This window comes from Schistocerca americana, chromosome 9 (genome assembly GCF_021461395.2).
Source record: "Schistocerca americana isolate TAMUIC-IGC-003095 chromosome 9, iqSchAmer2.1, whole genome shotgun sequence".
Taxonomy (NCBI): Eukaryota; Metazoa; Arthropoda; class Insecta; order Orthoptera; family Acrididae; genus Schistocerca; species Schistocerca americana.
The window spans coordinates 142,995,474-143,008,779 of NC_060127.1; the positions used below are offsets into that span (position 1 = coordinate 142,995,474).

At 46.2% G+C, this 13,306-nt stretch overlaps 1 protein-coding gene across 1 annotated transcript in view; it reads left to right on the forward strand.

Annotated features, from left to right (window-relative positions):
* Positions 1-13,306, forward strand: part of LOC124550752 (proline-rich receptor-like protein kinase PERK13) — a 34,490-nt gene that overhangs the window by 8,035 nt on the left and 13,149 nt on the right. Inside the window, exon 2 of the mRNA XM_047125475.1 lies at positions 3,429-3,814. Coding sequence (XP_046981431.1) covers positions 3,429-3,814 — 386 coding nt within the window. The remainder of the gene's footprint in view (positions 1-3,428; positions 3,815-13,306) is intronic.

Below are 13,306 nucleotides of genomic sequence, written 5' to 3' on the forward strand. Positions count from 1 at the left end.
ATGTCACGCCCGCGGCCCCACCGGCAGAGTCAGACTGTAAACACTAGCCGGCAGCGTCATGTTAAACACATTCGTCAGCCGCGTGTGCAAACTGATAGAGTTAAGTCTTGCCCTAAGTGTGTTCTTGCTCATCCTCGTGAACGTTGCCCGTTAAGAAACGCGGTTTGTCACTTTTGTCAAAGGAAAGGACACATCCAGACTGTTTGTTTGCGTAAACGCAAGAACAATTCTAGTGCTCCCCAGCCCATGGATATTCATGTTCTTCAAAGCCAGCCCGCCCAGAAGGTCGCGTTTAGAGACTCTTCCACGGTTCGTGTGGGTAATAAACTTGTTCGCAATAAGCCACCCACCCAGCCCTCCGCTATGCGACCCAAGCGTAATTCAAACGCTGTAAAACGTAATGTACAGACTGCAAGTGAAGCGGGAGTTGTTGTTGCACCCGCCCAACCCACGAGTTGTCGTAAGCAGCGAACACGCGCTAAACGCGCTGATTTTGTGTCTTCCGCCTCCACTGCACCGATCCAGAGACAGTGTAATAAACTATTTGTGAAGATACGGATCCATGATAAGACCTTCAATTTTCAATTAGACACTGGTGCGTCTGTGACTCTCATAAATAGTGCTACGTATGCGGCTATCGGCCGCCCTAAACTTTCAGCGGCAAAACATTCTTTGGCTACTTATAGTGGAGAACAAATTCCTGTGTTAGGTGTATGTAGCGTGCCAGCCACATTCCGTGGCAATACAAAAACAGTTTCATTCACAGTGCTCCGCGCTACAGACAGTGTAAACATTTTCGGATTAGACTGTTTTGACTTGTTTGGCCTGTCTATCCAAGACAATGTGTTGCAAATTAATTCTGTTGTTGTTCCTCACGACAGCATAACCGATTTGTGTAAACAATACAGTAACATATTTAAAGACGAACTAGATAGTGCTGCGAACTTTGCCGCTCATATTACGTTAAAAGATAATGCTCAGCCTCGATTTTTTCGTGCTCGTCCAGTGCCTCACGCCCTCCGGGCACCTGTAGCAGATGAACTTGGTCGTTGGCAAAACAACGGTGTTATTCAACCCGTTTCAGCGAGCCAGTGGGCTTCTCCGTTAGTTATTATAAAGAAACCGTCTGGCAAGTTACGTTTGTGTGCTGATTTTAAGTCGACAGTTAATCCTCAGACTGTCATTGATTCTTTTCCTTTGCCTAGACCGGATGAGCTGATGGATAAGTTAGGGGAAGCTCGCTTCTTTTCCAAAATTGATTTCCGTGAAGCATATTTGCAATTGCCCCTCGACGAGCAATCACAACAGTATTTTGTCATAAACACGTCGTTGGGGTTGTTCCGTTTTCTGCGTTTGCCTTTTGGTTGTGCGTCGGCTCCAGCTGTTTTTCAGCGTTTTTTGTCACAACTTCTGGCTAATGTGTCATCGTGTTGCAACTATTTAGACGATATTGTTGTGTCCGGTCGGACGCCTGCTGAACATTTCCGTAATTTGGAGTGTTTGTTTACAGTGTTGTCTCAGGCAGGCCTACGTTGCAACATCGATAAATGTTCATTTTTCCTTACGGAGGTGGAGTATCTGGGACATGTTATTAATGCTCAAGGCATTCATCCCTCCCAGTCACATTTAGCAGCTATTCGTGATTTGCCCGCCCCTCGCAATCTGCATGAATTGCAAGCAGTTCTTGGCAAATTGACATATTATATTAGGTTTATACCTAATGCATCACAGATTGCTGCACCGTTGCATCGTCTCCGCCGTAAGACTGTTCCGTTTGTGTGGTCAGCTGATTGCCAATCAGCCTTTCAGCAGCTTTATTGAATGATCGTTGTCTGGTCCATTACGATCCTAACAAGCCTCTGGTGTTAGCTTGTGATGCCTCTTCTTTCGGCCTCGGTGCTGTATTGTCCCACCGAGTCGGTAACACCGAACGTCCTATTGCGTTCGCATCTAAATTGCTAAACAAAGCTCAGTGTAATTATAGCCAATTGGACAAGGAAGCGTTGGCTATTGTGTTCGGTGTCACAAAATTCCATCACTACCTCTATGGAAGACCATTCTATTTAGTAACAGATCACAAGCCCCTGACGACATTGTTTCATCCGTCTAAACCAGTTCCTCAGCGGACAGCTCAGAGACTACAACGTTGGGCTCTTTTGTTATCACAATACCAGTATGAGATACTGTATCGCCCTACAGCTCAGCATGCAAACGCTGACGCGCTTTCTAGATTGCCGATTGCTGCGGATGATGTCTTCGATTCCTCTGACGACTCTTGCCATCAGATAGACGCCGATGAGCATCAATCCCTCCGGGATTTTCCGATTGATTGTCGTCAGGTGGCACGTGAGACAGCTACGGATCCTCATCTGCGTTTACTATTACGTTTTGTTCAACGTGGTTGGCCGTCCAAGGCAAAGGACATATCGGATCCTGTGGTTCGTCGATATTATCCGCAACGTCATCTGTTGTCTGTTTCGCACGGAGTTTTGCTGTTACGCACCGAGAATGACCAGCTTCGTGTAGTGGTTCCCCAAGTGCTCCAATCCAAGGTCCTCGACTTGTTGCATCAAGGTCATTGGGGAGTGGTCCGCACCAAGCAGCTTGCCCGCCGTCATTGTACATGGATCGGCGTTGATAAGCAGATTACGCAGATGTCTACAGATTGTTCGACGTGTGCCGAACACCAAGCTGCTCCGCCTCAACGCTATTTTGCGTGGGCACGCCCTGCCGGTCCCTGGCAGCGAGTACGTATTGATTTCGCTGGTCCATATTGGAATTCTCGTTGGCTCATCGTGATAGATGCATTTAGTAATTTTCCGTTTGTTGTGCCCATGCAGTCTACAACGTCTGCACAAACTATACAGGCGTTGACTTCAATTTTTTGTATTGAGGGTCTTCCAGAAGTTTTAGTGTCTGAGAATGGTCCACAATTTACCTCTGCTGAATTTGAAAGTTTTTGCTCTGCCAATGGCATTCGCCATGTTCTTACTCCGCCGTTCCACCCTCAGTCGAATGGTGCAGCGGAACGTTTTGTACGCACATTCAAGGATCATATGGACCGCCTTCGTGCTACGCACTCTCCTCAGCAGGCCCTCATCACGTTCCTGTCGTCGTACCGGACCACGCCACGCGACGGCCCTTCGCCTGCGGAGCTTCTCCACGGCCGTCGTCATCGCACCCTACTCCGGTTGTTGCACCCCCCGGATCGACCCGCCTCTTCTGAGCATCGCATGCGTTTTCAGCGCAACGACGCCGTTTTTTCAGAGTTTATCACGGTCGCCGTCGTTGGGAACGTGGTACCGTGATAAGTGTCCAGGGTCGCGGTTTTTATACTGTTCAAGGTGCTACTGGGGTGCACAGGAGGCATCAGAACCAGTTGCGCCGCGCTGGCCGCCCGGATTCTGCCGCTCGTTCTTTGTCCACAGATTTGGTCCGCGGCGGGTTCCAGCCGCGCCTTCCGACTTCGCTGCCGCCCCCAGGGCAGCAGCAGCAGCCGTCGCCGCTACCACGCCGACAGCCCGTCCCGTTGATGCCTCCCGCGCAGCTTCTTCCGGGAGCGCCCCAGGTGGCCGCTCCGGCGCCTGCGGTCCCTCTTCAGTCGCCACCGCCTTCGGAGCTGATGGACGTCGACCCCTCAGCCGGGCCGCCTTCCCAAGCGGTGGCTGTGCAGCCTGTCCTGCAGCCGCTTTCCTTGGGCACCCCCAAGGAGTCTGACACCGCAGCGCCTTGTCCGGCGCCCACTCAGCAGCCGTCGACGCAGCGTCAGGAGACGCTGCCTCTCTTCGTGGGTCCCGACGCCCCGTTCCGTCCAGTACCAGAAGCTGCGCCTGTGGTCACAGGCGTGCACCCTGACCTCGGTTTTCAGTCGGTGTTTCCCGAGGCCCCGCGCAGCCAATGCTGGGGTGTAGACCGGGGACTGCCACCGACAACAGTCTCCGCCCCGGTCTCGTCCGCTGCGCCTGCGGCCAGACCCCTCCCCCGCCGTCGACGCTCGCCACGTCATTATTCAACGACGGTGCGGCGATTTGGGGGGAGGAGTGTTATATCCTAGCCAGTAATGTCACCCGACCCCTCTGCCAAAAAGGTTGGCAGCATCAAAGTCCGGACGCCGTCCGCATAAGCAGCGCCAGCGAGACAGGAAATCGCCGCAAGTCTGCGCGCGCCACCGCTAGCTTCTGGGTTCTTAAGCGCTGGAGTCGCGAGCGCTAGGACAGTTCTGTATTCGCCGCTCAGTTGTATACTCGCCACCGAATTGTGTACTTACTAGTCAGTTGTGTGTTCATCGCAGCAGAGTTGTTGTTTGTCGTCAGCCGACGCTGACCTAGCCGCTCCGACTCGAACTAGACAGATTTCTGTAGACACGGAGTTCTCTACTGTGTTGCTGTATCTTCGTTAATAAAGATAAGTACCGACTTTTATTTAATCAGAGTGTTTGGGTTTTCCTCTTTCTGTTCCCTGTTCCAGCGGACCGGTCGGCCCGCTATTAAAAGTGTGGCGGTGACTTCGTAAGCCGTTTCTACAGTGAATTGCTTGTCGCTACGAACGCCGCCACAAAAACTATCACAAAGCAAAGCAACCTTTCTACATCACCTAATATTGCACATTATCTACCTAAATAAATTTCGTTCCCCAAGACTACTAATGTGGTGTTGGCAGAAGAGCCAACACCGTGTTACTACTGGAGGCCGAAATGCACGCGTTTTAGCTCACGCAGGCTGGCGTGAGGAGGGAAGGACTATACTGACGTGAGGTCTGGAACATGATAAGGAATTAGAATTCAGAAAGCGGACGTAATTAGTTTGATACTTAACTTTAATCCATTAATGTTGAACGTCGCTCTTGACGGTACGTGAGTCACAATATTATCTGTTCAGAACACATTCTTGAATATAGTAAGTATAGTAACTGAGTATGGCGCCCTTCTAGGTCGTAGCAAATGACGTAGCTGAAGGCTATGCTAAACTGTCGTCTCTGCAAATGAGAGCGTATGTAGTCAGTGAACCATCGCTAGCAAAGTCGGCTGTACAACTGGGGCGAGTGCTAGGGAGTCTCTCTAGACTAGACCTGCCGTGTGGTGGCGCTCGGTCTGCAATCACTGATAGTGACGACACGCGGGTCCGACGTATACTAACGGACCGCGGTCGATTTAAAGGCTACCACCTAGCAAGTGTGGTGTCTGGTGGTGACACCACAATTAATATTACTTTACGTCTAGCTGCAAAAAGAAGGTTGTTCACCTAATGTGAAACCACTAATCATAAAAATAGCACATCTCCCACACTTAAATCGAGAATCGCTCGACCCATCTCAGAAAAGCGTCCTCTCTCGTCCAAGTCTTCAGCAGCAGCCCACGACTCGGACCCACGCTACAGTTCTGCTCGCCTGACCGGTCATGGTCGGGGCGGCTCCCAACCACCATGAGCTCAGAATTTCCCCGGTTTAAAGTTGCAGGTCAAACCTCCCTTCTACACAATGGGAAAGCTCACGCGCTTTGCCTCCCAAAGACTGAAACGTAAGTTTTGCAGACTATCCAACTTTCCTACACCTCGCTACAGCCAAAGGCTGGTTTCAGAGCTTCCATAATCGCTGCCTTTCGACTAGTTGTTCCCTGTCGTACACCCACAATCGCTAAATGTCTTTCGATCCTTATTCTCTCCTCAAACATACTTCCTGCAATTATTTTCATACAGTCATTTCTTTCTTCCTCCTGAGATAAGGAAATATAAGAAGCAGTTGGCATTCTTAAGTTATTTGTGAGCGTGTGGGTGCTATTCTGTCATTCTGCGCAACGGATTAATCTGAGATGTACCCTTTACCCTGTGGCTCGTGCAAGTTGCAATTTCCACCCCCACACTAATACAGAAGTCAGACAGACGCTCCTAACGTTCTAAAGGGAAATGCCTGAAAAACTTTCAGCAATAAATATCTTCTGGAGTCGTCCGCTGTAAGGAAATGGCACAAAAATTCTCAAAATTTCTTACGTAACTAGTGGGATACTTGATTACTGGAGTAGTGCTAGTTAGTGTAAGAAAAACGTGAAGCTAACGAAAATTATTATTTATTTTGCTAAAATTCTGAGAAACCACAATGGCACTTTTAGTTATGAACTGAACAAGTTATTTCTGGGTTCTTTTCGGAATGTGAAGTTACTTCTTAAGGACAGGATTCGGTAATGAAATTTCTATACAAAGTTTAAGATTGTTTTTGACTTGGCAGAATGGCTGAGAGCCGCGCCTACTCAACTTGAATAATTATCCGTTAGAATGTTGCTAGGTATGGTTGAGGCTGTCGCGTGTGAAATGCAGTGAAGTAGCGCACAATACCGTAAGCTGCGATGACTGCTGTCTGCGCCACTTGCTGCTGACAAATAAGATAACTCTCGTTCTATCTGGATTGACCTCCGCCAATCAAACTCTCTCTACGCCTTGATGAAGTCAAGGACTCCTATTCGCCCCTATTCTATTGGCGTGGTACACCGGTCAGATGACCAGTCAAAAATTCGCTCGCAGGCGTTTAACTATAACTCTGTCCGTTCACATCGCACAATAAGTGTGGTGGCCAACATAGAGCCGCACTCCGATTCGCTCTCAACAGAGGTGCTCTCCCAGTGAAGTATTGAGGAGAGACTTGTTCCTCGCTCTTTGAGTACACATACAAGCACACAAGCTCTCGTGACGTGTTCTCGCTCCAAGAGCGACAACGGAACGGCCCCTCTCCATGCCAGACATGAAGGGGTATATCTTTTGGTTTTTCAGCTCAAGGCGTCAGGAATATCGTCTGCCAATCAGCATTGCTCTTCTAAAACGGGAGAATGACGTTTTGTTTAAGGCGACCAATCCGAAAAACTGTAGCATTGGCGTTTGGCGTTTGCTGTCTCCCTGTGAAAACCTCTGAAACTGCGTGCTATGTTTGTAAAGAAAGCGTAGGCTGGGCGCTACCACACAATGTAGCGGAATTTGCTTTTAAGCCAAACATGGGATCATTCTCCCTTTCACTCGGGCAAACACTGTCTGCTCTATGGGCGGTCGCCAGCTGACGTAGTTAGGTTGACTCGTCCTCTGAAGGGACCGGCCCCCCGGCATGAGGTTTGCCTCTCCCAAACTAAAAGCCCCTGCGATCATCGTGTCTTGAATGTGTGTGTGTACGCCAGCCTCGAGTATTTCAATCTCGGTGCGCACTTCCGAGTTACTAGATATTTGCATATCGTTTACATGAATTCATACAACATTGACTTTATCCTATCGAGTTTTGGTTCGAATGAAGCGTCTTGATGTGCGGAATATGATTGTGAGGGCATAATATGTAAGCAATGAAGATCAGGAGACCACGATGTCTTACGTAATCAATCAATAAAAACAGTTCGATTCCTCTGGTCATACTTTATAACTTGATGTTGGTTTGCAGACACCGACAGTAAGGCTCTGCTAAGTAGATTAAATGATGTTATTACGATGAAAAATGATATTATTACTATCAAACTCGTGTTCTCAGAAGAACACGACGATGAATTGCATTAAATTTTGTTACATTACTAGAAATATAACTGAGAGTTGCGATTGCCGAAACAATGGCTCCCTTTCACCCTCAATATGCGCGCAGATAAATTTCAGCTTCGAACTGTGTGGCCATGAAGATGGTTACGACCGGGTGATTTGTCCGATACAAATTTTAGGATGTAAGCCGCCGCCATTTTCCGTAAAATCTTGAAATTTTAGGACGGACAGAAAATGTGTCTGGTCGAACGTAGGATAAATTCCGACGCTAGAGAATCTGTCAGATTCCGTCACGGGGATTGGGTCCAGATGATAGGACACCTCACGTTCTCTGCGGCCGTCACATATACCACAATTCCCCGGCAACTTGTCCGGCGTATTCCTACCCATCGGCTGAGAGGTATCACGTGACGTATCGCGTGAGTGCGCACGGCACTCGGCAGAAGACGTGACTTGCGTCACACTGCTCGGTGAACCACCCGATGGCATCACTTGTTCCACAGCTACGTAAATGTTCCACCGCGCAACGTCCCGAAGTCTTTGTCTGCAACTTTTCCTCTACTTGAGCTACTCGACCGTTTACTTTGGCAATATTCCCCGTGTTGGCGATCACTGCCTTATATCCCTGCGCAAAGACTTTCGAACTTTTGATTGCCATGGAGCTCGCTTGTTTTGCTCGGATGTCAGCAGCAAGCGCGATCTTCTTCGCACCTGCTTGTAAGGGAAGCGTCGTTCTTCGCCTCCGTCCCGAGTTTGCGTACATTAGAAAGTTTTGCCCCAAATTGTCCATGCGTGTGCTAATCTGCTCCTTTAATGCGATCGCCTCACACTCTCTTTTTTGTTCTAATTCTTCTGCCTCCTCCCTTTCTTTTTCTTTCAAGTTCTTCTGCTTCTTGCTTTGGTTTCCTTTCTAATTCTTCTGCCTTATCCCTTCGTATTCTCCCACATTCTTCAGCCTCCAACTTTCGTTTTCTTTCTAATTCTTCTACCTCCTGCTTTCGTTTTCTCTCTAATTCTTCTTACTATTTATCCATCTGCCACTGGTGAAGCAACTCGTGAATCCCGACCGTTGCTGCATTGGCGTCGTACTGTGTGTCTGCCTTCTATATTACTTTCCGAATTTCTACTCGTGACTAATACGTCTAAATGGCCACGGTCGTCTCCATCATAAAGATTCTCCACCACTGTTAATTCCCTGTTCCCATCCCGCATCATCTGTCGCTACCGAATACCTATCATATGTGTTTGGACCTGACTGCTCCATGGGAAACCCGTCTGGCATGTCACCAGAACATTTGACGTCACCTTTATTAGCGTGTTACATCGTATTTCCCGAGTCTATTAGACTTTGGACACGAAGTAACTTCGCTTTACCCCTTGTCAACAATAACGACAACAGAAGATAAAAAAATACATATATTTTGCATTACCAAAAAAGAGCACAAAAAAAAACAGAACAAAAAACAATAAATATCTGGCTCTCAAATACACTAAACAAAACCACACAATTACCCCACCAAAAAGTTTTTTGCAACGCAGGTAAGCAACGCTGAACATCCAAATTCGTGGATGTGATAGACAACCCACAAAACCAAAACATGAACAGAAATAAATATGTTACATAGTAAGAGAGAATTTTTTTTCACATTCACGCCAGCTTTAAAGAACTACCACGGAACTAAAATAGGATTGAAGGAATGAAAAAGCATGTATGTAATTAAATACTATTGTTATCATAGGAAACCAAGGGGAAAATTCGATCTCTGGAGGGTCGCCAATATGCAAGCTTGCAGATATTGGTGGCAGTTGTCTGTCTTCCAAATGACTAAAAAGTCGTAACCACCACAACCAACAGGTGCTACGTTTATCAATAACGCAAGGAAATCTGAGTAGTGGCCCCAGTGTTGATCACACCTGAGTTGGCTAACTTCACATAAAATTAATTGAATTCCTTCAAACCAATAACAAAATAAATGACATTTAGGGAATGAGAAAGAGTGTCGTTGAAAAAGTAATAACAAGGACCTACGGTACCACAAAGAGATTTATTAACGAATGTCAAGGTCAAGTGAGAACAAACATATGAACAGAAAGTTCAACTGTGTAACATTTCATTAACATGAACTCAGGTTGGTTGGCAATAGACTCGGAGATCCCAACTGGAATTTACGTGTAAATGGCTACTGTGAGTGGAAGGATGCCAATCTAGGCAAGCACACTCTGCTGTATCGTTCGACTGACTGGTCTCTCACATCAAAACATAACTAAGCATGCATTGAACAATGGGAGTGACTACTGCGAGTACAAGGCTGCTATGAAGAAAAGATGGTCGTGAAAACGATTGATAGCCTTCTGAATTTGGCGAAGCTAAGCAACGTTACCGAGATAGCCGGTGAAAGACAAGGCGCTGTCGTCTGCGTTCGGGCGCTGCTGAAGCGTCTTACTGCGGGGGATGACCCAGCGTCCACCGGCGATTGTCTCACGTCCGCGAATATGTAAGGTTTCGCCCGGGTGTCCGGACGTCTTTACACCTAACTGCTCTCTCTGTAGAAACGGAAGAGCTCTAGCGACTGTACTCCGCGATGGTCAAGAAGCAAGTCCCTGTCTCTCCCTTTCGTTCAAATCCTTCCAAAAAACAGCCGTTCCCCCCGAGCTCTGGAATAAACCTATAATGGCCCAGCATTGGTTACCGTGTTCGAATCCTGCCACGGGCATGGATGTGTGTGATGTCCTTAGGTTAGTTAGGTTCAAGTAGTTCTAAGTTCCAGGGGACTGATGACTCAGATGTTGTCCCATAGTGCTCAGAGCCATTTGAACCGTTTTCAACCGCGTCAATCAAGTTTTCTAGGAAGGAGACCCGTTCATCGTCAACCAATCACTGCAGTGCAGTACACATTCTGTTCCCCAAAAAGAAACAGCACACAATGCCTGGAGATTCTGCAGCCAAACCGCCGGCGCATTTCACAAGATGTGGCAAGCTTCCTAGTGAAAACAAGGTTCGTCTCGTCCATAAAACGATTTAGCGGGCGCCGTTTTGGCGTGTCGCGGCGGATTCTAAGAAACGCGACATGCAGCGACATTCGTCGTCCCGTCTCACTATGTATGGAGTAGGGTTACAGTAGGGTTCTGGAACACCTACTGTATTCGAACATTATGAAGTACCTCGAAGAAAACGATTTATTGATACATAGCAAGGATTCAGAAAATATCGTTCTTGCGAAACACAAAAAGCTCTTTATACTCATTAAATAATGAGTGCTATGGGCAGGGGATGTCAAATTGATTCTATATTTTTCGTTTTCCAGAAGGTTTTAGACACAGTTCCTCACAAGCGTCTTCTAACCAAACTGCGTGCCTATGGAATATTGCCCCAGTTGTGCGACTGGATTCGTGATTTCCTGTCAGAAAGGTCACAGTTCGTAGTAATAGGCGGAAAGTCATCGAGTAAAACAGAAGTAATATGCGGCGTTCCCCAAGGAAGTGTTATAGGCCTCTATTGTTCCTGATCTATATTAACGAGATAGGACACAATCTGAGTACCCATCTTAAATTGTTTGCCGATGATGCTGTCATTTACTATCTTGTAAAGTCATCAGATGACCAAAACGAATTGCAAAATGATTTAGATCTGTGTGGTGCGAAAAGTGGCAGTTGATCCTGAATAAAGAAAGTGTGAAGTTATTCACATGAGTGCTAAAAGAAATCCACTTAATTTCTATTACGCGATAAGTCACACAAATCTGAAGGCTGAAAATTCAATTAAATACTTATGGATTACATATAACCTAAATGGGAACGATGCCATAGATAATACTGTGGGCAGAGCAAATCAAAGACTGCCGTTCTTTGGCAGAACACTCAGAAGGTGCAACAAATCTGCTAAAGAGACTGCTTACACCACACTTGTCCGCCCTATTCTGGAGTACTGCTGTGCGGTGTGGGGTCCGCATCAGGTCGGACTCACGGACGACATCTAAAGAGTTCAAAGAAGGGCGGCTCGTTTTGTATTATAGCGAAATAAAGGAGATATTGCCACAGACGTGATGCGTGAATTGGAGTGGCAATCATTAAAACAAAGGCTTTTTTCGTTGCCACGCCGGACATTTGCAACGAGTTTACCTGCTCCGAAGGGTTGTCTCCCCCTCTCCCTCTTCCTCCTCCTCCTCCTCCTCCTCGTCCTATATTATGTTTGCAGCTGTTCTCATTTCGAATTCTGGAATATTTACTTCGTCTTCTTTGGTGCATGTAGTAACTCCACTTTAGTGGCACTGTCATCAGTAACATTGCCGTAGCTGTCGCGCAGTAAAGATACTTATTGAGCCTTTCCGCTGGTTTGCTTAACATAGGATCAGAATCTCTTTGCATTTTCCACCACATTTATAGAGAGAGTTTCGTTGTGGACACTATTAAACGCATCTCGCACTGAAATCCGCACCAAATTTCGAGCCTCAGTAAAACTTCGCCAATCTTGGAGATTTTGCGTTCGTCTAAATTATACGTGCCTTTTTCGGTGCTCCTGCAGCAGCTCTCTGTAGTGTTTTGTGTACCATGGGGGATCAGTTCCGTCTTTTATTAATTTATTTGGTATGAATCTCCCGGGTGCTGTTGATATTATTTCTTTGAACTTAAGCCACATATGGTCTTCACTTACATAATTTGGATGGATTGGAGACTGTCTCTTAGACAGACGTCAAGAATTTTTAGCTGCTTTTATAAATAGATATATTTCGCGTTTAGTTTTGGTGAATTTCTTTGTTACGGAATTTAGCCTCGCTACGATTGTGTGCTCACTAATCCATGTATCCGTCGTGATGCACAGGATTATTTGTGGCTAAGAGATCAAGTGTGTTTTCGTAACCATTTACAATTTGAATGGCCTCGTGAACTAATTGTGCAAAATATTTTTTAAAAAAACCATTTAGAACAATTACGAAAGTTGTTTTCTATCTACAATAGGGTCTGAAAATGTATTTTTGTCAGCGTACGGAAGGCAGATTGAAGTCGCTGCCAACTATAATTGTATGAGTAGGGTACCTATTTGTGATGAGACTTAAGTTTTCTTTGAACTGTTCAGCAACTGTTTCATCCCAGACAGCGGGTAGGTAAAAGGAGCCAGTTATTAATTTATTCCGGTTGTCGAATATAACCTCTGCCCATACTAAGTCACAGGAACTACCTGCTTCAATGTCGCTTGTGAACTGGAACACACTTTACATTTTTTTCCTTAAGTTGTGCTTCTTGTTTCTGTTGTAGTGCAGATCATTACAATTACGGCTTTTCCCTGCAAAACCTATGATGCTTTCTCTGTGACCCTGTAAGTACCAGAGCTAAAAAATGTAGACCAACAACGTCCGTTACAAGCATAGCATTCTGTATTACTTCACTTCCTTATTTCTAACATTTTAAAATTCTACGTCGACTTTAGATGACATGTCAATCATTGATGCTTTTATCTCTATTTAGTGAACGTTTTTTCAGTCATGTTTTGAACATTGTCCCGCTACACTTTATTAACTAATGTTTCGCCGCAAGGGGTATCGGATTTTAGAGAGTAAGTTAATATGGGTCATGTCGTTCTTCTTTTTAAACATTCACATACCCATTTCTTCGTTCCTTATTGTCTTTTGGGCATGCAGTTGTAGTAATTAAAGTAGACACAAATGCAGTGATCAAAAAGAAATGATTAGCGTACATTCGCATTCTCTTTACATCGTTCCTTTCTTGTTACTCCCATGGCGATGGACCGTTTCTATCGGAATCAGTAAGCGTGAAAGGAAGCTAATGTACAGACAGACGGATCTATATTTATA